General features: G+C 37.1%; 3 protein-coding genes across 7 annotated transcripts; 1 reads left to right on the plus strand and 2 right to left on the minus strand.

Annotated features, from left to right (window-relative positions):
• Positions 1-278: 278 nt before the first annotated feature.
• nuf2 (UF2 component of NDC80 kinetochore complex) lies at positions 279-8,037 on the minus strand. 2 transcript variants are annotated; one of them, XM_081705526.1, is made up of 14 exons: positions 7,866-7,988; positions 7,556-7,683; positions 7,354-7,431; positions 6,516-6,592; positions 6,230-6,291; positions 5,823-5,920; positions 4,110-4,183; positions 3,865-3,958; positions 3,612-3,674; positions 2,981-3,118; positions 2,213-2,353; positions 1,070-1,245; positions 843-978; positions 279-532 (listed from the first exon to the last, which is right to left on the minus strand). In XM_081705526.1, exons 1-14 carry the CDS (start codon positions 7,891-7,893, stop codon positions 425-427), a joined length of 1,401 nt encoding a protein of 466 aa, XP_081561652.1. In that variant the 5' UTR covers positions 7,894-7,988; the 3' UTR covers positions 279-424. The 2 variants fall into 2 exon arrangements, with proteins under 2 accessions (XP_081561652.1, XP_026871076.3); XM_027015275.3 differs by having other exon boundaries at positions 280-532; positions 7,968-8,037.
• A 2,407-nt stretch (positions 8,038-10,444) lies between these two features.
• rab43 (RAB43, member RAS oncogene family) lies at positions 10,445-14,503 on the plus strand. Of its 4 annotated transcripts, none has more exons than XM_027015287.3 (3): positions 10,445-10,818; positions 11,775-11,958; positions 12,203-14,503. In XM_027015287.3, the coding sequence occupies exons 1-3, from the start codon at positions 10,576-10,578 to the stop codon at positions 12,454-12,456; spliced, it is 681 nt and encodes a 226-aa protein (XP_026871088.1). In that variant the 5' UTR covers positions 10,445-10,575; the 3' UTR covers positions 12,457-14,503. The 4 variants fall into 4 exon arrangements, with proteins under 4 accessions (XP_026871088.1, XP_026871089.1, XP_026871091.1 ...); XM_027015288.3 differs by having other exon boundaries at positions 11,781-11,958; XM_027015290.3 differs by having other exon boundaries at positions 10,446-10,764; positions 11,781-11,958.
• A 398-nt stretch (positions 14,504-14,901) lies between these two features.
• On the minus strand, positions 14,902-23,688 carry zgc:77375 (haloacid dehalogenase-like hydrolase domain-containing 5). The gene is made up of 8 exons (XM_027015291.3): positions 23,478-23,688; positions 22,036-22,233; positions 21,704-21,816; positions 20,659-20,752; positions 18,536-18,569; positions 17,829-18,003; positions 17,263-17,451; positions 14,902-16,765 (listed from the first exon to the last, which is right to left on the minus strand). The coding sequence occupies exons 1-8, from the start codon at positions 23,580-23,582 to the stop codon at positions 16,366-16,368; spliced, it is 1,308 nt and encodes a 435-aa protein (XP_026871092.2). The 5' UTR covers positions 23,583-23,688; the 3' UTR covers positions 14,902-16,365.
• Between the last annotated feature and the right edge of the window lie 635 nt (positions 23,689-24,323).

The raw sequence follows: 24,323 nt of genomic DNA on the forward strand, positions 1-24,323 counted from the left end.
TAATTAATTACTATGCCTGAACTACCTAATTGTACTGTGATTGAATGAAAGGTACATTTTTGCTGTATAAGAAAGTTACTGTACAATGATTCCACACCGATTTTATTTCTAGTATGATACCCCATCAACCATCCAGTTATGTCTACAGCTCATTTGCATAAAAACATTAAATAAATATGTTACAAGCCAAACTGACTAAGGGTGACTGTTTTTGTAGCTTTGGCATTAATGCAGAAGCAGTGCTGGTATACATAGCCAATTCTAAACACAAATAAATGGACAACTCTTACAAAAATGCATTTGTCCTGTAATGTTTTATTTAAAAAGACATGAAAACAGAACATGCAACAGAAAAAACCCCCCATCAATTTACCTACAACCTGTAAGACATTTTTTTTTCCAATGTTATCTTAATTTAACTGAACTAGAAATTTGCTTTCATTTTCGTGAAGTCAGCACTTCCCTCCATCACCAGGTTTTCAAGCCGCTTGTGGTACTGCTCTAGTGTGGTAAGTAATCGGTCATAAATTGCCTTTAAAGGAGAAGAAGAGATGATCAGTCTCTCTCACTGGCTGAGCATGACACGTAGGTACTGTTTTAGCTGGCAAATTCACCTGACTAGTACAGTGCAGACGTTCCATCATATAACACATTACAAGTACAGGGCAATAGTAGCTCAGTGTAATCGGAAAGTTGCTGGTTCAAACCCCACCACTGCCAAGTTGCCACTGTTGGGCCCCTTAACCCTCAATTGCTCAAGTTATACTCAGTCATAATTATAAGTTGCTCTGGATAAAAGCATCAGCTAAATGCCATAAATGTAAATAGGTAGAAGGGCATACCTGGGCCTTTTCAGTGTTGTGGTTGCAGCTGTATCGAAGCTTCAGCATTTTGTCCTTGAACTGTGTGGTTTCTCGACTGATAATTTGAATCCGCTCCACAATTTCCTCACGTTTCTCATGAATTTTGTCATATTGCCTTGTAAAATTTAACTTCAGTTAGTTACCCACAACGTAGTTTTATCCTATGAAACAGACATATGGCAGAGGGGGGCGATTTAAATTCATACCCAAGAATATTCTGAACGTGCTGGTCCTTCAGCTCCTTCTTCTTTTGCCGGCGGATGTGCTGCTTGGACTCCTTGTCCAGCTTCATGGCCAGTGCCCGCTTCAGCTGGCCCTCTTCATTACTCAGACCCTTCAGCTCTTTCTGCAGAGACTCAGAGAGTGCTGCCAGGCTCTGGACCTGCCCAAGCAGAGAGCAGCTCACTTGCAGAGGAATACTGGCTAACACCACCGGGAAAGTGGGTGGGTTGGGTGTATGATTCTCATGTTCAAGGTTGATGAGCTTGCCCGACAGTTATGAGGAGGTGTGTATCCTTTAAACCACTCTAAAGGACACACTCCGTCTTAATTCCCCAATATGGAGAAAAACAGCATGTCGCGAAGGGACACACAGTGGTGACCACTTGATAAAATAAAAGATAGGCCTGTATTATAATTTCCAAAATTGTATATGCTTGTCTATGTGAGGAATGTGACAACACCCAAAGAGTGGTCATATGCAATGTCTTAACTCCTCAGTCAGGGTGCTCACAGCACAAGAAAATGTGTGATGTGGAGAGTTTATTTTCAGATTGCAGTCTCCTGTGTTATCAGTACTACACAGGCCAATGTTGCACTTTGATTAATTACTCCTCCTTAACCCTTGCTCTTCCATTATTACCATGGTTCATTGATTGAAGAATATTCTGGAATGAACAATTAGCAACTCTTATGAAAAATTGCATGTTGTGTAACATAACGGGTTTTATCCTCTTTTTGCACATAATTTTATGAATAAGTCAACAGAGAGCTTCTGCCTCAAAAACAACATATTTTTCCTCTCAATCCAACCTGCACTATACTCTTAACTAAGCATATTCAGTTTACAATTTTTATGGAAGAGACTAAACGTAACCAAATATGTCCCACTGGCTCAAGCGATTAACAAATCAGCATAGTCGGTATTATGCTCACCAGACTAAAAGTTTCAGGATTAAGTGGTCCCAGAAGTGGTCCCACAAATGCTAGATAAAAAAAAGTGGTCCCACTTGCTAGATTAAAAATGTTGCCTTGTTGGAAGTTGGTTATGAGCATCCCCTCACACACTCTGAAGACAAACAAACAAATCAAGCAGCATGATTCAGGACAGAATGTGTGCACTATTTTACCTCTTCCTTCTGCTGGTTGGTCTTGCACATGCTCGCCTGCAGGTCATGTAGCTGTTTCAATATGGCCTGGATCTCTGCCTCACCTTGGCTAGCACACTGCACCTTGCTCTGTACCTCCACCAGTTTCTCCACAGCCAGCTCCTACAAATATAGTGCATATTGTACATCCCAAATATAAGTAGCTCTAAGTGTGATGAACTATGCATTTCTAGCTGTGATTAACTGAGATTATTCTGAAAAACACCTCTGTTCAAACCTTTCAACTGATTGATATATGGGTAGCTTCTGTTTGTGGAACCATGCAAAAAGCTCTCCAAATATATACAGAAGTGTTTTACTCAAAAGCCCCAAAGTTATCACCCAGAACAATCCTAACCCAGAGCAGGGATAGCTTTCCTTTCATCAATACCAGCTCTTACATACAATAATGTTATATCACAGGTAACAGATTATTTCTCGCTTATTACCCAATACTATCTGTACATATTCCAATCCAATTAAGTGTTTTTTCAGTGCTTTCATTGTTATGGTTTTCCTGGCATTACATTGGTCCTATTATTTTGTACATCTAGATCATAGCATTCAAAACTCATGGATCTTTTGCTTGTGCTGGAACCATCATATGCTTAATCTCATATAACCAATTATATCCATATTAATTGATTTATATACCTGCAAATTAACAAATACTTACCATTATGGAACCCTCACATTCACCCATGTCTAAACATAGCAGCTCACTACCGCACACCTACAGGGTCCACATACTTTTGAGCTCTTGATGTTCTTAATGTTCTCCTTCATTTTCTCCATCTCACTCTTGAGCTCCTCAGGGGACTCTACAATCTGAGACTTCAGCTTGGCTATCTCATCCTTCTGGGTGGCAACTTCCAGTTTCTTCTGGCTCTGTGAAGGAAATGTATAATTTATGTAATTATAAAACAAACCTTCAAGGTCTATTCACAGCTGATGTGGTTATTGCACTTGAACTCATCACCTGCTTCACAAATAATGATCCATCACCGGCACAATTACACAGTATAGCTTCTTCAATGCAAGTTAGTTTGATAGTCTCCCTTTACCCTGTGAATCACAGGTTATTTACTGAAGTTAAAGCCACTGCTCAATTTAAATGGTTTGGCTGGTAAAGTGGATATTCCCCTCGTGTGAGTGGATCAAGCACAGCAGTGGTGCTACTAAGTCAAATGTCACTGCGGGGTCACTGTTGGGTCAAACATTTGCCTCAAAAATGATCTGCCACCACTGGAGCAGTTCTGTGGTGAGAACCTGACCACTGATGAAGGATTTCCAATAATGTGGGTGTTACATTTAAACAGTATAGTCTATTGGGATGAATTAGGACAATTAAATTAAAATATTGAAACTGACTGGAACATACCAGCTTCTGTGACCTTTCTGCTATCTCTGTTTTGCATTCTGCAACCTGTTCATTGAGGGTGTTCTGTGAACAGAAAAAAGACAGTGAGAGTGTAATTGTTTGTTTTAAGTATGGTATACAAATAGTTTGGATGGAGTATATTGCTTTTGGTTCATTGTGTTCCCCTTCATACAATTAAGACTACAACAAAACCCTGCATACTGATGAACACTGCATCAGTAATCCAGCAGTCTAGATGGCACTAGGGGCTCACCACTTCCTGGGACTCTTGCATGGTAGCATTTTTTACTTCTGTGAGGGCTGCAGCCAGTTCCTTAGCCTCTGCCTGCTGCTCTGGTGGTATGATCCTGAATGACGATGTTTTATAAAATGTATATTACAAAGGTGCTGTACACATACAATGCAAGTTAAAAGTAGATTATTTTATATATAGATGTAACAGTCTTGATATTTTGGCAAGATTCTGAAATTCATCCAATTTACACGACATATACATACATCAGTTTCTCTATCTTTTTTTCAGCTTCCTTAATTCCTCGTGCATATGCTTGAAGTTTATCCATATCTGCTCGCTGCAGTAAGAGGTTGACAATGCAAGCTGTTAAATTAAGATGATTACTGCCTTGTGACTTCATATTCTTTATATTTGATGTCAGTGACGTGTATACACTGTATGCACAATTATTAGGTAAGAGAGTATTTTAACCATATCATTTTTATGCATATTTTCCAACTCCAAGCTGTATAAACTTGAATGCTTATTGGACTTAAGCATATCAGGTGATGTACATTTTTGTAATGAGGGAGGGTGTGGCCTAAGGAGATCAACACCCTATATCAAGGTGTGCATAAGTATTAGGCAGCTTCTTTTTCTCAGGCAAAATGGGCCAAAAGAGAGATTAAACGGACCCTGAAAAGTCAAAAATTGTAAAAAAAAATTCAGAGGGATGCTGCACTCTTAAAATTGCTGATACTGAGGTGTGATCACAGACCTATCTAATGTTTTGTTGCAAATAGCCAACAGGGTCGCAAGAAACACGTTGACCAAAAAAGACACAAAAGATTTGAGAAGACTCAAACGGGAAGGCACCATTATCCTCCAGTGCCATCATATTCCAGAACTGCAACCTATCTGCAGTGCCCAGAAGTACAAGGCGTTCAGTACTCAGAGACATGGTCAAGGCAAGGAATTTTGAACCCTGACCACCAGTGAACAAGACACATAAGGTGAAACAAAGACTGGGCCAAGAAATATCTGAGGACAGATTTTTCAAAGGTTTTATGGACTGATGAGACAAGAATGACTCTTGATGGACCAGATGGATGGACCCATGGCTGGGCACAGAGCTCAACTTTGACTCAGACTCCAGCAAAGTGGAGGTGGGGTACTGCTATGGGCTGGTATTATTAAAGATGAGCTAGTTGGACCTTTTCATATGAAGATGGACTCTCAACTCTCAATCCTACTGACACTCTCTTCAAGCAGTGGTACAGGAAAAGGTCTGCATCTTTCAAGAAGTCCATGATTTTTATGCAAGATAATGCTCCATCTTATGCAATGAAGTACTCCACTGCATGGCTAGCCAGTAAAGACCTTAAAAGATGAAAGAATAATGACATGGCCCCCTTCCTCAACTGACCTAAACCCTATTGAGAACTTGTGGGCCCTTCTTATACTGGAGTTTTACGGTGGAAAAAAAACAAACAAAACAGTATCACTGTCTGGAAAGTTTTTGGGAGACTACATATTCCATGAATGGAAGGCTTATGACTGTTAAGCATATAGCATATGACTTATGCTATATTGGTCAATGTTTTGGTTTTTTTTTGGAGGGGGGGGGGGGGGGGGGGGCCTGAAATGTTTATTTGTAAATTGAGTTGTTTGTTTATTATTCTCACTTTAACAGATGAAATTAATGAGCTGGGGAAAATTTTACATTTTAAATTTAGCTGCATAATAATTCTACACACTAGTAGTTGCCCAATAATTATGCACTCAGATATTCTAACAAAGCCATAACCTCACTTTTACTTTCTTAAATATTCAGGTTTGAGGTTAATTAACATTTCTGATTGACAGAGCTCTGTAGTTGTTCAATAATAAAATTAACCCTCAAAAATACAACTAATAATTGTACACAGTGTACTCGGTTACAAAACCCTGGTATCTGGTGTTCCTACAGAGGCCTAGTCATGTTTTAATGATCTTACAAAAGCCTGCTGATGAGCTGCTATTATTTCCAGCCTCTGTTTCCTGAAGTGTAGAAAATTCTGAATGCCACTCAAAATTGTGATTGTTCGTTTTGCTTCTGTAACAAAGGAGGAAAGAAAAGCTCAAACCTTAAGAGTAATCAATAAGCTAAGAAATTAAAAGGCAAAATGAATACTAAAGCATATAATCAATGGTCATCAATTCTACCAGCAAATGCACCAGCACTGAATTATTTCACTGTTAGAGAAATAATAGTCAAAACAGCAACACTCCGTTCCTTGTACAAGCAGGCAAATTATGTTGCCAGCCAAGTTAAAATTATTCACTTTGTCAAACATAATGTGACAGGATGAACCTGGTGTTTAAAAAGAATAAATAAAATCAATAATTGATGATATTTACTTACTTGGATTAAGCAAGTCATTCAGTGAAAAGTCATAGATGTGGCATATAGGTAAAAATTGACACCTAAATTAAAGGACAATTAAATTAACAAATACGTGAAATAACAAATAAGTTGTTTTGCATCAGACATTCATTGTTGAAATACTGAGGTCACTAATAACTTTATCTCTAACGCGAGAATACAATTTGAGTGACGTTGACATGTAATAATTTAATGATGGCATTTTAAGATAGTAGCAAGAAATCAACTCAATGTGCGCACACCCACCCACCCACACACCACTTACATGCATAGGTAAACACTCATAATTGGTGTGGCCCTTTCGTGCAACATGGGGAATTGGATGTTTTCAGACAGCGGGGCCTGTTAGAAGATAAACAAAGGAACAATAGCAACTTTTCAATAACATATAAGAACACACACAAATAGCATCAAATTCCTAGTTCTGTAAACATTTTATTTTCTTCCTCCTCACACCACCTTTGATACTTTTCACTACATTATCCAACTATGGTTAAACAATATTTATCTATTCTCAAAGCCCCAGGGAAATGGTTTTTCTACTAATTAAGTTAATTATGTTTTTATAATGTACATAATAAAGTCCAGATTTTCTCCACAATTTCTGTTTTACAATGGGTTGTACTAAGGGTGAGAAAAGCTTATGTACTGAAAGCTACACAGACATTAACTACAGAAAAACTCAAAGGTAGTTAGTGCCAAGGTTACATATTTTGAAATCAATTTAAATTTTTCATTTATTGCTTGCAACATCAGCAATTTCAAATGTTCTTTAAAAGATCACAACATACTTAACAAGCTAAATCGCAATATAAAACAGAATTTGCTCTCATTACACCATTCATACAGACATGTTTGAGTAATTCAGCTAGCCATGTGTTAATTTGCAACTACTAAATCATTTCTAAGAAAGTAAGTCAAGCTACAAATAGTTAAGGATAATGAGCTTTGTGGAAAAACACTGGAATAAGACACAAAAAATCAAGTGAAATGCAAATGTGTTGCACATACCGTGTATCATACATTTTTAAAATGGTGTGAGTAAAAATTCCCCACATTGTAATAACACCATCTAATAACCGACACATCACAGTCATACATACCAGGTAATGGGAATCAATGGGATTGAAACGATAGAGAAGGTGCAATACTCTCATGTAGAGTCGCTGTATAACGTCCACCTGTAAACTCAAAGGGGTAAATGTCAGTAGCAATAATTTTGCAGTTATCTATAATAGCTAGCCAAGTGCGTACACGCAACCAGGGGAGAGTTCAAGGAGAGGCGAAAAGTGCAAAGCTCCTTACTTTTGGGTTTGGAGTGATGTCGCTTTTTGCAAAGTGTTTCGCCTCTTGACCCGTCAAAACATCGGTCCGGAAAAACTGGACGATGTCGTCTACTTTATAGACTGGAAAAGTGTTCTCCATCACGGCTTCTACAAAAAGACAGAACAAATGCAAATTTGTTTAGCTAGCTAAGTACTATCTATCGATTTTGCTAACAGGTTGCAAGCTAACTGCCCCATTCTTTAAGTTAGGTAGCGTTAGGTAGTTAGCTAGCATTACAAAATGCGGCATTTTGACTGAAACCACATAACATAAATAAAGAACAATCTACCGTTTCTCTCTGCATTAATTTCCGCCATTTCTTAAAAAGTAGTAACGATCTGCTAATTCACTATCTTTTTAAAAATTAATTTTATTTTTTATTTTCTTTTACCGTATACAGTTTTCCTTTTCTGCGTCTCACCGCTACTCTGTTTGACCAATTTAAACTTTCGGCGCCTTTGTCGTCACTTCCGCTCCTAGTTCTTTACCGTCCGGAAACGGCGCGGACCCTTGCCAAAGAATCCATATCCAATCATCTATCGTTTTGTATGTTATATATATATATATATATATATATATATATATATATATATATATATATATATATATATATATATATAATTTTTTTTCTTTTTTTTTGCTTGAAAGTATAAGTATCTGAAATTTTGCCTTTTGCAGTTTTCCTCTATATAAATGAACAGAATCGATTTTATTGAAATAAAACCATAATTATTCCATTGTTAGCTACAGCTCCGGAAAATACAAGAGTCCACTACATTTTTTTCTTAAATCAGCATCTCCACATGTACAGCAGCCATTCCATTCAAGTGTTTGTTGAATTCCTTCACACACACACACACACACACACACACACACACACACACACACACAGACACACACACACACACACCCCTCATTCTAATTAATGAGATGCCAAATAGGTGATCACCTTAACAAAACCCATTCTAACAAGCAACAGTATAAAAACCACTACTGCTGTCATCACTATTCTCTTGTTATAGAACCAGCTGGATGGGAAAAGCAGTGCTAGAACTACCCAAAAAGGAAGTGTAGCAAAAATACATCTACAGACCATGCCAAAAGAGTTGAAAAGAATGGTTCTTAATGAGGAAAAGAAGGGTTCAATTGTAGCTTTACTGGCAGTGGGATACAGTGAGCGTCAGGTTGCTTCCATGTTGCAAATTTCAAAAACTACGGTTCATAAGACCAAGGTCAAGCAGCAAACATATGGGACAACATCTACAGACTGACAGAGGTCGAAAACGACTCTCTACCGACCGTGAGGATTGCCATGTCATTCGAATGTCACTTAACCACCGTAAAATGACGTTGAGTGACCTACAAAAAGAACGGCATGCAGCAGCTGGGGTGAATTGCACAGTGAGGATGTTTCGAAACAGGCTTCCGGGGGCAGGGCTGAAGTCATGCAAAGATAGAAAAAAGCCCTTCATCAATGAGAAGCAAAGAAGAGCCAGACTGAAGTTTGTGAAAGACCGTAAGGATTGGACCATAGAAGACTGGAGTAAGGTCATCTTCTCTGATGAGTGCAATTTTCAGCTTTGTCCAACACCTAGTTATGTAATGGTTAGATATAGACCTGGAGAGGCCTACATGCAAGTGTCTCGCACCCACCGTGAAATTTGGTGCAGGATCGGTGATAATCTGGGGATGTTTCAGCAAGGCTAGAATCGGGCAGATTTGTCTTTGTGAAGGACATTTGGATCAAGCCACTTACAAAACTGCTTCCATCTGCTCTGACAGTGTTCCCCAACTCTGATGATCGTTTTTTTTAAACAGGACAATGCTCTGTCACACAGCCAGGTCAATCAAAGTGTGGATTAGGGACCACCAGATCAAGACCCTATTAGATCAAGACCCAATCTCCAGACCTGAACCCCATTGAAAACCTCTGGAATGTAATCAAGAGGAAGATGTATGGTTACAAACCATCAAATAAAGCCGAGCTCCTGGAATTTCTGTGCCAAGAGTGGTGTAAAGTTACCCAACAGCAATGTGAAAGACTGGAAAGCATGCCAAGCTGTGATTATTCCACCAAATACTGACTCCTCCTAAGTTGAAATATGAATATTATTTATATATATAAATAATAAATGAATATGAGCTTGTTTTCTTTGCATTATTTGTGGTCTGAAATTTCTGTAACTGTTTTGTTATTTTGACCATTAGTCATTTTCATAAACGAAAAAAAAATGCTCTAAAATACAATGTTTTTATTTGTAGTTTGGAAGAAATGTTGCCAGTAGTTTATAGAATAAAACAAAACTGCTCAACCTGGTCAAACACACACCCATCAATTGTAAAACTAGAGAAACTGATAATTTTGTAGTGGTCTCTTTTTTTAATTCCCCCCCGCAGTTGTATATTGTTTAGAATAAATTTTAGATGTACATCTTAGAAGTAATAACAGGTAGTGGTTAGTTTATTTTATGTCTTGTTTCACTGCTTATTATTGCACCCAATGTATGATGCTGAACATTATTTACAAATCTAGAGTAGGTCTAAATCACAATAACATTTTAACTCATTTAACCCTTCATCAATTGATGTGAAGTTTGTGAAGAATTTCAGTAACTATTAGCCTATGCCTTTCGCAACGCACTAGTGAGAGACAATCATCTTACCCTTTAAATTTATAGCTGTGTCAGCTGTAACTTTAATCATATTAATACTCATTAATGCTTTTAAATGGCCTCAGATGAGGACACCTTTCCAAGAATGTAAACTGTGGCCAAATATATTTGAGTACGACTTGAACAACGTGTAGCACCAAATTAGTCAGGCACTGAGGTCGGATACCTAAAGACTGTTGTTGATGTCAGAGATCTCTTCCGCGTTGGCAATTTTTGCAGGTGCCGACTTATCCACGTCAGTTTGGTTCTTTGTAGCCTTTGCAAGACTGTCGATAACAGTTTATAATAGTTAACAGTCTTCATAAAGACAATCACTTACTGGACATAATGTCAATGCTGGATTCTGATGACAGTTACGATTTCGTCTTCAAAATAGTTTTAGTTGGCGATGTCGGTGTTGGTAAAACTTGTGTTGTTCAGCGTTTTAAGACGGGCATATTTATCGAAAGGCAGGGAAACACGATCGGAGTGGATTTTACCATGAAAACAATGGAAATTCAGGGTAAAAGAGTAAAGGTTGGTTCGCTGGCGGTGATAACCATTTTTTTTCCCGTCATTTATGCTGTTGAGGTAACAAACTCAGTGACTTGGTACAGTCTGATAATTTCCCCCAATGTGTGTTGTGTTTGGGTTTTGTTTGCCTGTTTATCATTCTATGTTTAAAAACAACTAATGGGCTATAAATGTTCGTTTGTAGGCTATGTGTGATGTTAATTTCAATTTAGCCTAGTTGGCACGACAGGTTCATTGCACTGTTATGCAACATTAGCTAATTGGCAGAACAACCTGGCTTAGTAAAACAGATTTGAAATAAACAAAGATATGTGTGTGTACATATGACGGCTGAATGAAACGAAGTTATTAAAACACTCTGGCCAGTCAGACAGACTTGTAGACATATGTTACATAAGATGTCCAATAACTTTGTCCCCAAACCAAAGATTTTATCATAATTTCGGTCTTGCAAGGGTGCAGTGCTATGTTACATGGTTTACAGAATTGTATAAAAATAGTTTATAATGTAAACGTGTTGGAAGTTTGTTAGTTTTAGATGTGTGGATGCTATAGGCTGTGTATAGTTCCATTGTGAATGCCTACTAATGGATGACTCGGCAAAATGTCAGTCCTTTTATGGTTGAGACCTGGTTCTAGTGGATGTTGGTCAAATACACACTAAATTGGAAGTGGAATAGCTGAGTGTATTTTATTACTATTTTATTATCAATTGTCATCTGTTTTTAAAAATATTCAGAAAAAAAGACTATGTATATTCATTTTATTGTTTTGAGACAGGAGCCATTACAGTACTGTGTTCCTTGTAAGATCAAAGTATTAGATAACCAAATTTCATTTTGGTTGAAGGCAGAAACATGGTTTTAATATTAATAATGCACTATCTGCAATACAACTGTTCTAAAATGTAATTTAGGCTCCATAGGAAGAGTGTTATCAGTGTTACCACAATATGTAGATGATGGTTGTAACAGAAGCACGTGTGTTGTTGAGTCACCACTGTTCTCGTCTAGCTGCAGATCTGGGATACAGCTGGACAGGAGAGGTTTCGAACCATCACTCAGAGCTATTACCGCAGTACCAATGGCGCCATCATCACCTATGACATCACCAAGAAGGCCTCTTTTATGTCTGTGCCCAAGTGGATGGAAGATGTCAAGAAATACGGTGGCTCTAACATTGCTCCCCTTTTAATAGGTTAGTGAAATTTCTTTTTATGTTTTGTTATTTTGTAGCACAAGGTTCAGGTTTTGGTTAGTATGTGGTTATGTTTTACACAGCTTCCTAAATACATGGCATACGTATAAGGGTAATTAAATAACAGTAAATCATCAGTGTCAAAAGTACAGAGACCCAAGGAATATAACATTTTACACAGAGTCTGATTTTTTGTGTTTATGACTGTATAGAAGTTCATGCTTCAGTGTGTTCTGCTCCCCAGGTAATAAATCAGACCTGACTGACCAGCGTGACGTTTCCTTTGAGGAGGCTCAGACTATGGCTCGCCAGTTGGACTTCATGAGTGTCATTGAAACATCCGCCAAGGACTCTAGCAATGTGGATGAAGCGTTTAACAAAATGGCGAGTGAGCTAATGTTGAGACATGGTGGGCCCATGTTCAACGACAGTGCATCCGACAGCTTCAAACTGAACAGCAAAGATGTAATCAGTGAGGGCTGGGGTTGTGGTTGTTGATATCTGCCTTTTTGTTTCCAGCCAGTAGTGTTAACATTGCTAGCACTGCAGGGCAGCATGAGACTCCAATGGTATGAACTGCAGTCCAATTGTCAAATGATTGATATCACTTGAGCCACTCAATTTTTCAGGGACCAGCAGATGACTATATCATACATGGAAGTGACTGTGTTTTAAGATAGAGGAATCACAGAGAATGGTTCAGACTGCACACAGTGCACTCTGGTTTGTGGTCACTTTTTATAGGAGCTTTGAAGTTCTCTGGTTGTAATGAGGGATTAGGTTTAGACTCAGTATGCGTGAATGGTTAGATGGGGACCAGCCTAAAATTCTTATCCACTCATTAAATAGCTAGCGAAATAGATAGCTGAAGCTCAGCTAGCTTCTTATATTTTCCATATCTTAATCTTCTAAACTTTAAATAAATGCACTCTTTTTGTTGATTGTGTGTGAAGTGTGAAAGAGAGGACAATATTCTCCCATGCCAGAGTTTACCAAAGGTAACATATACAAGATGCATTTAACAGAATATATAACTGTTTAAAACTGCAGCTGTTACTGAGGGACACCTATTAGTCTTTGTATTATCACATGATGCCATCAAGGCAGATACTCTGCAGTGCAGAAGTTAGCAAGCTTTGTGTCTTGGCCATGAACTGGAAACCTATTGAGCCTGCAGCATTTAAGATGACCAAGATGAGTATAATAACTCATTGGCCAGTGTCCTCTCAGAGCTGGGACCACTTCTTACCATATAAACTACTGCCAAGAAATTATGTATTTTATATGAATTCTAGATTCTACCATGTTATAGACATAGAATTTTAAAAATGTAAATACATTTGAGGGCATTTTCAATAAGGTTGCAACTGTATGTTTTGATTGTCAGACCTCCAAATCAAGTCAATCAAGACCATGAATTTTACCATCCACTGCCATGAGACAAAAGTCCTGTTGGGAATGTAAACATATAAGAACAATATTGTGCAAAACCTCTATCATTTAAAATAATAGGACAATTTCTATATTGTGTGCATTTCTAACCATATTTATGTTTTGTTCATTATTCCTTGGGGTGCACATTATTTATATTTTTAAAATTTTGTGTTCTCTCAAAACCTTGCTGAAATGGAATTTAAATTGGAAGCTTGGTACAGATGCATTAGCAAGTCAAAGACTGCATCTCAACCCAATCGTAGTCACATATCTTTACTGTTTATCTACATGCTGTTTAATTTACCTGAATTAAGTTTAGAGGTTCAGTTTAGAAGGTCTTTAATATTTCACAGATGGAAGTATCATTTTTGTAAAATTATTTATACTCAGTATAAAAGGGAAAGCAATACTAGTTAGTTGCAGATCACTTTCATTTCATTTTTTTCCATTTCTAAGAATTTTTTTTATTTTTATCATTTGATGTACATTTTTCTTATTAAGTTTATTGGTGAATTAGGGCAGTACAGATGTTTTTATTTACTTGAAAGTGAATCAAATTAAAACTTCATGAGTTAGAATTTAGTGCCTTTTAATACAGTTTTGATACTGTTAGAATTACGACATGCTAATGTTTTTCTAGGTATAAGACCTTATGGTATCTACAAAAATATAACTATGCATTTCACCATCAGCCAATTAAAGGTTCTTCTATAATGATGTTTGTAATCTATGTAGGAATAGTAATTTAATACTTTCAATTACATGTTCATATTGAATAAATTCTAATTGTATTATTTTGTAAATAAAACGTTATTGGAACATGAATAGTGATTTAATGAAATTTGGACTATTCTACAACTTTGCTTTTTTTCCAGTAGTTGTTTTGAATACATTTAAATATATATTTTTCTGAATTTTCCTGTTCTGTTGAATCTATGTAAACCTTAATATTTTCTCTGTAAATATGTCTGAACTATAGCAATTTAACACAAAGCTATGGCATGAAGTAGTCATTTAATCAATTTTCCATGTGATTGCAGTGAAATGTATGAAACTTCTGTATAGTATGACTTATGAGCACAACACATTAATATAGCGACTTTTGCTTTCAGTGTGAGTCTCTGCAGATTCTATCCAATCACATATGGACTGTAATACAGCAACTCTTTTATAACCACAACCTCTTTGATAGTGCTCCACTGTATTGGTAATAGATTGATCCATCCCAACATCAGGCAGGCTCGAGGATTGGCACAAAACACAAGCCACTTCAATAAATATTGTATCCCCTTCCTCCAGTATCCAAATCCTCCAGAATCCCCTTTTACATTGCAGGGAATATAGCCAACCTAGAAGTAACATATCAACAGTGAATAACAGGCAGTACAGATTTGGATATTATTGCAGTTACAATAGCATGTTAAATCTGGTCATTTCCTCTTATTTCCTCAGTAAAACCGAAGTAGATGCATGCAGTCTTTACTTGTAGCAATTAATATGCACGGGTGCTAAAATAATTGCAAATTTTATTATAAATATGAACCCAGTGACTTTAACATCTGAATAAAATACTTTTATCAACATTTCAAGAATAATTATACATTTAAAATAAATACATTATACATGCAACACAATGTCACAGTGGTAGCACTTTCTTTTTGTTGGCCTTTATTGTTTAGAAATAAGGTCGAACTTTCTGTTTCTTAAGAGATGTGGTTAAACATTTTTCTATATATTTTTAAAGATTAACCTCATAATTAATAATTAAAATGAGTTTATTTATCTGCTTAAATCATAGATAAGGCAGTGTTTAAAAAAGAGACCATAAAAATGTAGTGGTACACTTACAATGCTCCTATTGCTCTCATAAACACATGTAAAACGAACTCACAATTATGATGGCACTACAGACACCCTTAGTGCACAAATGTAACAGTAAATTAACTAAAAATTTAAAACACTTTTAAAAAGATTAATGGTACATCAGAGGTCATGTTGACAGTGAATGTTGACATTAAAACACAAGTCTTGCCCAAATGCTGGTGTCAAACAGTATAGGCAAATTCGTAATACTTTCTAATATTATATCAAAAGAAACTAGGAAACTAATGACTTTCAGTACTTTAAGGAATAAAACCCCCCAGTATATTTGATAAAAAATTAATAGTGATGTCATTTAAATAAAAGCTTATACAATTTAAGTAAAAATTTCAAAAAGTGAAACATTTGTGTAAATCACTATTGCAAATAACACACAAAAAATGCTTTGCTTCAGTGTTATACATTTCACTACTTGAGTACTAAAATTGTACCATTAACATTGTATTTCAATAAACATTACAGTGTAACTTGTATGTAAACAAACATGTATGGAATAAAACAAAGATGTTAAAATGCCCTTATGATATTTTCAAAAGCAACAGTTGGTTAATACTATATATTAGCAAAATCCTAACAAAATGGCAGGAAAATCGTGAAACCACTTGCAATATGAAACAAATTGTACTAAGCACTGTTTCAAGTAAAAACAAAGCTAAAATTCTGCTGTGTGAATGTTCCTTAGCCTTAACCATTATAAGAGAAATGGTAAAACTGACCTCTGCTCAGTGTAAAAGGGCAATGTTCACCAACTCCTTAAACAGCAGCGAGGGCCATACTTAAACATTAATAATACTTAAAAATTCAAATAACTAGAATTTACAGTAATGTACTGTAAAATGACTTTGGAAAGAACAAAAACTATTGTACAGATACAGAAAAATGTAAATATGGTTCCTATGGGATAAAACAAACACAAAAAGTAACCATCTGAAGAGACAGCACTGAAGTCAAATTACAGTACTGCAAGCGTTCTTTATGAATGAATAATATACCACAGTATCTTTAGTGTCATGTTTTAAAATGTGGCATTGTGCTTAGTATCACATAGCTAAATCAACTTCAGAGCAGCATCTGCATATCCCGTTGTCATAACTACACAAGTGTCACAAACTTCTCCATCTCGAAGATGAGCTCAACGGCATCGTCCACATCCCGGATAATGCTGCCCGGCTCCACTAGGGCTGGGTCGATGTGGAAGTCCCGGTGCCCATGGAAGACGGTCTGTTTGAGGCACTGGCTGGCAGCCCTGGGCACCTCAGTGTGTGGGTTGTACACCCCAGTGCACACCAGGATAGACTTGCAGGAGGTGGCAGAAGGGGAGGCCAGCTCGGTCTCCCAGCTGCCATCTACATCCATGTCCTGGGCGACCTGTGACGGCACTCCAGTGCCTGTTGCCACCTGTACCAGTGTCTTAGCATTCTTCCTGGTCAGCCGTTCCTCAAGGTAACGATTATAAAGGTTGGCACCATAGATGTCAGTCATGAGGTTGTCCCTAATTATTTTCAGAGGATATTGTAAAAAAAAAAACCAACAACACAAAAACAGGACATTAAAAATGGCTTGTGCGTCAAGAAAAAAATATATATTTAACAGAGAGGAGAATTTAAGTGCAGTGCCAGATATACTCTCCTGTTTGTTAATAGGATCTTTGCTAACGTGTCTAAAAACATGTTACTGGTGTTTCCAGGGTTACTGCACCTCTGGGCTCATAATATCTCCCACAGGAGAGCTCTGTGACAGTAACTGAGCCAATCAGGTCATGCAACAAAAGTGAGCACATCTAGACTATACAGGTTAAGATGGAGGGTTAACTTCTACTCTCAGTTCCATAAATGAATAAAAGCAGTTTGTTAGGTTTCACAAAAAAAGCTGAAGTCATCTCAAGGCCAGACGAAGGCAGGAACCTGCAAACACTTGAGTTATCACTTCCAGTCATCCAGGCTTTTGGAACCACTGGCATGAGACAGTGAGGAAGTGAAAGCACCTTACCCAACAGCATACAGGGTTGTGACAGGCGCTCGCCAGCCTCTCTGTACAGCCTGTTCTCTGATGAGGTACTCGGCATAATGGTAGGTCAGCTCACTGGGCTTCCCCATTAGGGCCTCATATTTCAGCTCCTTGCCTGTGATCTTCTTGTAGATGTTCTCCAGGCACACCATGAATGTTCCGTGACCAAATCTGGTGGCAGGACAAAAACAAACAAACAAACAAACAAACAAAAACAAAACACAAAAAAACCCCAAGAAAACAAAAAACATAAAACAAAAAACAAGATCATTACTGAAGAGAAATTTGTAGAAGTAGTAGTTTAAACTCAAATAAACATCTTGTGTACATACATCACATGCTACAAACCAAATCAGGAAATGGCTATTTCCTTAAAATACTCTGTGAGATACTGGCTGCTCCATGCTAAGATGGCAGTTTAAGAAGATGCATGCTTTGTTGGGTGATCATTGTTATTCAAAACCATAATTTGAATGTTACACAAAATATATATTGTGAAACCATAAATAAGCATAAGATGCCTAAATGATAAACATTAAAATTCTTACCGTGGTGACTGTGCTTCTGCCATCCACAAGAGGTCCATGTTACAGGCTAAGAGTGGCAGGTGGGAGGAGTGGGAGGTCTCAAATGTATTACTCAGATTCCCATTGGTCAGCAAAACATCAATAATCAGCTGTAGGTTGGTTTCCCATCGAATGGGTTCCCCAAAAAGTATCACAGCTGCAATTTAAAAAGACAGAGAAATAATTGCTGCCATTATCTAGAAATGAGAGTGGTAAATGGAACCTTAGTAACTGTGTAACCTTATGTTTCTAATTTTGTCACAAAGTTCTTTCTGCCTGTTGTATATTTTCAATTTCCTCATATAGTGATTGCAGTTACTGTTAAAAACAAATTCATTAAACCTAAAACAAATTCATTTAAAAGCCAATCATATAAGTGCGAATGTTCTCTACTTAATGGTAAGAACACAATACATAATTAACTAAGCACAAAAACAAAGTATGTCAGAGACACACCCACTGTTGATCTGCTTCTGATACTAGTGCTAATAAGTTGCTATGATGGGGAAGGGGTGAAACCTAATTAGTAAATGTTAACAAGGTTCACTAAGGGTGGCACTGGTTAACAAGCCTGCAAGTGCAGGACACAGGTAGACAGATTAACAAAGTTCGAAAGTAATAGCCATATCATCAGTAGATAAGGACAGGTATTCCTATCACAAATCCATTTAACAATAAAAGCATCTTACCTTCAATTATAGGGCGGTTCACAATAGGAGAGGACTGTAATAATAATAAAAAAAAATGTACTTGATATATCTCCTGATCTAATTTTGATCAGAGAGATCATGCAATTTATTGCTCAAAATTAGCAAAATTAGCAAAGAATGATGATGTCCTAATTAAACAAATTCAGATTCCTCTTGGATGTGACTTTCTGCAGAGTCAAATCTTACACACAAACACGGATCAAGCTATTTAAGGTCCTCAGATATTGTGGCTGTGTGGTAGTGTGGGGTTGGAACTATATGTGTGGTAGTGTGGGGTTGGGCCTGAATGTGTAGTAGTGTGGAGCTGGAGCTGAATGTGTGGTTATGTGGTATTGGAGCTAAATTCTATAGAAAGGCAGGGTTTTTCTTTTTCAGTATCCACAACAGTACATAAAATTTATTTCTGTATAAAGTAAAATAGTGAAATGTAGTGAAATGCATAAAAACAATTTAAACATCAGAAATAACAACTCTTCTTTCTCATTTATAAGGTTATGAAAACGTCCTGTGTAGGTATTTAAGATCTGTTCATAGTTAATGGTGATTTATAATGCATAATATTTTTGCTTCTCTGATAACTCTCAAATAGGCCGCAAGAGAAAACTCAAGGGCCCCAAACCAGAATTATTTAGTTGATGAATTATTGGCATAGGCTTGATAAAACAAATGTCACCATCAAGAGTCATTTTGGTGAGACTTTACCCAGGGATACTTTGTACACACACTGCCGTTAGTCTGTTTTCCACTGAGTGGGTGAAGAGTTATTACCTGCTATTACTCAGTGTATTACACTGTACTTAATAGTCTAGTTACACTATAACCATATTGGTGTAATGTAAAGGGTCATGCAATTTTGAGGACCAAACAAAAAATAGATGACTAAAATTTGGAAAGTGCTTGTTCAGATCATAGTACTATACCAAGTATCTTAAAAATGATGCACCTAGGAAGGTGTGTTTATGAAGAGATTTAAAAATTGGACTGTTTTGGTACGACTTCAGCTATGCAGTTTATGCAATTATTGATGATTTACTAAGAGACTGAACCAATAAGAGATCCTCACATACTTTAAAATGACTGTTTCCATAATAAAATTGGATTGCAATAGATGGAGTGGATTATGAAAAGATGCAGCAGGAAGGTGGAAACTAAGATTTAAAAGTTGTAGGAGTCAGAGTGGTTTTAGAAGATGACCAGAACTTAGTGGGCATAAAAAGAGAAAGAAATGACATTTCTCAAGACAAATATAGGTCTTCTCAAGATGCCAAGTTTAATAGCTCTAGATTTTGAGTTGTAGGAGGGCAAAAGAATTAGAAAAAAAAAGACTGTCATTGAGCAAAACTGCCCAAATTAGAGATGGAAACAGAGGTGCAGGAAAGAGCTATTGATGTGAAAAAGATGTACATGGACTGACAGAGAATTAAGTTCAGCAGTTTTATGACTGCTATAAAAATGAAATAAATAAGGTTCTGTGAATCGTGGGCAAAATAAGGACAGACATAACAGGGAAGACTGAGTTTCTGTGGGAGCAGAATAAAAATCTATTGGATTGAAACATAAGGCCCAGCAATCAGAGGTTAGAAGAATGAACTGAGAGATCATGAAACTATAAACATTGAGTATTTAGGTGAGGAATTCAACATTAAGGCTTAGCATAGTTAAAAAAAGGAAAAGGCTTATGAATGGGTGGTGACTCTGCACACTGCACATATACACCCAATACTTCTTAGTATTAAGATCAAGGGATCTTTGAAGTTTCAAAACCAGTCATCAATGACTTCCAGCCGATCTACATATTTGCAGCCCCATTGTTCTAATGCAGCACATTAGCTGGGTATTTGATGACTGCAGGTCACCGATTACCTGACAAAGGTGTGTTGATAGCTGGAACAGAACATTCAGATTACATTTACAGCATTTAGCTGATGCTTTTACCCAAAGCGACTTACAATTACGACAGAATACATCTAGAGCAATAGAGGGGCCTTGCTAGTCATGGGCCTGCAAGCTTGAATCTGACCCTGGGTTGGATACTGTATTTGTACTTTTATGTAGTGCAACAGGACCACTGCATCCATCAGAAGCATGGTCGATACACTTACTGGCAGCTTTGGGCGTCTGTTGTGGTCCACCATGTCCAGCAGAGGAAAGGATTCTCTTAGCATGTCTATACTGATCACCTTGGTAAAGCCCAAGCTGAAAGAATGAGTTAAAGTTTTGACAGCGGCACAGCAGTAAATGCGTCAACAGCTCAGTCACATAAAAAGAGCAAAGTAAGCACACATTCGCAGATTAGCTTTCTTTTACTTACTTCTCCAAGAAAACAGTGTAAGTATGAATACAACACCCTCTCCCCCAATAGACATGAACAAAAAGTGTGAATGGCACATGCATGGCCTTTTTGTTCAAGGGGAGGTTTACTAGATAGTCTACATGAAAAGGAACTTTAAGGACAACTTTACTGTTGTTCATTGTTTAGGTTCATTTTTTTGGAATGTCAGCTTGTTGATTCCTGTGTTAGCATCTCTAATTCACTTAATACCTTAACTTCTTAAACTAAAATAGTGGTTCCAAGTGACTCATTTCAAGGATAAGAATTTTGGGGTTAAGGAACAGGATTTAAAAAAATGCTTTCAATTTTGTGTTAATTGTATCTTAGCACTAATTTAAACGGCTTATTCTATCAAATGTCTCCTTTAATTACAACATGTATAGCATCATGTGAGACAAATAGAACAAATGCATATAAAACTTGAATGTAACTACATTGGAGAAAAGATCTCATCCCAGGAGAACAGTTTACTGTTGTGCATCTTATCCATTGGACCCAATCAATGCACTAGAATCAACATTCCCATTGTGGTGTTTGGAGACACACTCGTTGTCTCACAGAGAATCAAATGATCAGAGTGGAGTGATGAGGCAGCATTTTCTTCCATCGGCTGAGCTTTGTCCCACATTTGGGATGAGCAACACCAAATGGAAATGTTCTACATATTTCACATTAAAATTTTAGAACACTGGAAACCTTTGCAGGTTGATAGTATACAGTGTATTGCCATTCCAAGATTAACAGACTGTATGATACTTCTAAACAAATCAGGTTATAATCCTAAATAGTATATGTAGGGCAAAGTAAAAGGATACTTTTTGGCAATGTCCAGCACTGGTCCTTGACCTGATACCAGAACACACTTGTCATGATATTTCCTGAACATTCTTAAAGGGCTGTGAGACATCACAACTTGATCCTGGGATATCTATATGGGAATAAGGTTTTTATATCAGTAACACTGACAGATCTACAACTATCTTTGTTAACCATATATATATCATAAGAGATGACCACTGTAAAAGCCACTGTAATGTTATGCAAGACATGATCTTGCATATTCAGTTCTCATCCAGGAAAATAGGAAATATTATCTGTTCACTTTTGAGTAATAAAACTTTATTAAAACAATGCGTAGGGAACTCACTGGAACGTCCAAAATGTGAGACAGCTGATTAGCTTTCTTCTGCCGCAGGCAGTTCCCAGCGTTTGTGACAAAAACGACGGGGATGACAAATTGACCATTGGAATCCACCAGCTTCCGGAAGGCTTTCTTAGCTGCTGGGATAGGAGTCTTTCCACGAACCAAGACGCCATCAATGTCAAACAGCAAGCCAAACCTTGGCTGATTTTTTTAAAAGAAATAAAGCATAGATAAAAGCACAAATGTTGGAAAAATATGTAAATCTTTAGGATTGTAAAGTATACTGTCAAACTTTAGGATTGTAAATTACACTGCCAGTGAGAATTCTGCACTGGAATAAACCTAAAGAGATTTGGATTTGTTTTCATTTCTTATTTGTAGTTTTGTATTAGGACTTGGACACATATTGCCCTTAAAAGGCACATATGTTTGTTTTTGGTTTATTTTCTCAGAATGGTGTAAGATCTCAGGATTACATCTTTTTCTACCAACCCATCAGAAAAAAAACAGCTGTGCTTCCTCATAGATTTTTTTTCTTGCCAAAAAGATCAATATGCCAGGAATTCTAACCCAGTTCTTCTGTATGGTATGACACCAGACATGCTAAAATTGGCTTACTACACCTGAGTCCTGTGGTAACAGATGCACCATGTTGATTTAATGGAAGGATGCATGTTTGCATGTGCAAGTGAGTGTGAGTGGGGTTACTGTGGGAAAGGAAAACAAACATGAAGAACTATATAATGCTACTACTTTAGTAGAAAGGTTATAAAATCAGTCATCAAAAAATGTGACAGTATAACCCTATTCTAATAAGCATTTACATTATATAATGTGTATTTTAGGAGAATACCCAATTCATCTGAACAGAAAGTCATGATTATTTTGGAAACATTCATCAGGACCAATTATGAATAAACATATGATTGCTCAATTATACACAGAAATCTAATTACAAGCTAATTCCGCAACACAAGCCATAGTACACATTAGACCATGGATTTAAATGATCCCGTTCCATAACGTTCATTGATCAAGTAAAAAAACAAGTCATATGAAATTATGCAGTAAGGATCATTCTCTAATTGTGGACACGGGAGCATCATAACATTCGCAAAAATATTCAAATGAACTTAATCTTAATTGTTAAATCCATTAGTGAATCTTTATCCTTCTCGTGTTCTTGCACATTTATACATTTTTTTTCATTATGCACTGGGGAATCATAAGTTTGGTGAAGGAACAGGATGTAAAAACAATACACTGCATTATCGCTTATCACATTTAAACACTTCACAATTAAATGTGTAAACAAGACATAAAACCTAAAGCAGCAATGGATGTGTACATCTGAAAAACATCATATGATGAATTCAGAGAAGACGAACCGCATTATATATCAGCTACTTTAACGATTTAGGAATTAACACAAGTCTTTCTGTTACCTTGTTGGTAGACGATGTGGAGGCGCTTTGTGCCAGCGCAGTCACTTGGACGAGCCGGGAAACAAGGCAGTTCCTCGATCTAAACACTAAACCCAAGGCCTTCATTTCGTTTCTATTTCGCCAGCTCCCAACAGCCACGACAACCACCGTCCTTTCTGTCCTGTTTCGACTCGCTCAGTAGCTCCATAAAGCTTTTTTACGAGAGTGATGTGACGACAGAGGAGGTGGTCCAATTCAGGAAATTAGTATATTCGCTGACAAATGAGTAATTCTCACGAATAGCCCTCACACTGTGATTTTCATATCAACAAAGGTGTCGAACTTAATGTTGTAGAACAATGTTGTTAAATATTAGCAGACGACGGTCTACATCGTTTTCGTGAGACAGAAACAGGCTTTTCGGGGAGAAGCCGTTACGCTGCCACATTTACAGCTGTGAACGTGCCGTAAGGTCACCGTTTGCCACATCAAACTATCTGTTCAAATGTAATTATAAGGAAAAAGAGACATGCACTTACGTAAAAGTACTTAAAAACCTGAGCTAAATACGTTCAACTGCACTATTGGAGAAGGGGAGGGGGATGCCTGGAAAACAGCTTTACTTTTATTTTGCCTTTACTTTTACTCCATATGCCTGATTACTAATAAAGAACTCCGTTTATTCATGTCGCTGGCCCCTTATATTTATTTGCACAATTAGCCGAGTTATGTATAGTTTCAATTGTATTCGACGCTTTTATTTTTTAAGCGTTTTCCCCAAAGACAGTGCGGATGGGATTCCACAGCAGAAATTGTTTCTGGCATTGTAGAAGTACCGCCCTTTGGTTAAAAATGGTTATGGTTAAA

Source organism: Electrophorus electricus, chromosome 22 (genome assembly GCF_041902795.1).
Source record: "Electrophorus electricus isolate QZ-2024a chromosome 22, ASM4190279v1, whole genome shotgun sequence".
Lineage (NCBI taxonomy): Eukaryota > Metazoa > Chordata > Actinopteri > Gymnotiformes > Gymnotidae > Electrophorus > Electrophorus electricus.

Excerpts from the sequence above, each read along its gene's own strand:
- nuf2 (XM_081705526.1), bottom strand. The coding sequence starts at position 7,893 with ATGGCGGAAATTAATGCAGAGAGAAACG. Across the intron at positions 7,684-7,865 it reads AATTAATGCAGAGAGAAACG|AAGCCGTGATGGAGAACACT; the intron begins GTAGATTGTTCT and ends GTCTTTTTGTAG. Across the intron at positions 5,921-6,229 it reads GAATGACTTGCTTAATCCAA|AAGCAAAACGAACAATCACA; the intron begins GTAAGTAAATAT and ends CCTTTGTTACAG.
- rab43 (XM_027015287.3), top strand. The coding sequence starts at position 10,576 with ATGTCAATGCTGGATTCTGATGACAGTTACGATTTCGTCTTCAAAATA. Across the intron at positions 10,819-11,774 it reads CCGTCATTTATGCTGTTGAG|CTGCAGATCTGGGATACAGC; the intron begins GTAACAAACTCA and ends GTTCTCGTCTAG. Across the intron at positions 11,959-12,202 it reads CATTGCTCCCCTTTTAATAG|GTAATAAATCAGACCTGACT; the intron begins GTTAGTGAAATT and ends TCTGCTCCCCAG.
- zgc:77375 (XM_027015291.3), bottom strand. The coding sequence starts at position 23,582 with ATGAAGGCCTTGGGTTTAGTGTTTAGATCGAGGAACTGCCTTGTTTCC. Across the intron at positions 18,004-18,535 it reads GAACCGCCCTATAATTGAAG|CTGTGATACTTTTTGGGGAA; the intron begins GTAAGATGCTTT and ends TTTAAATTGCAG. Across the intron at positions 17,452-17,828 it reads GCAGAAGCACAGTCACCACG|ATTTGGTCACGGAACATTCA; the intron begins GTAAGAATTTTA and ends TCCTGCCACCAG.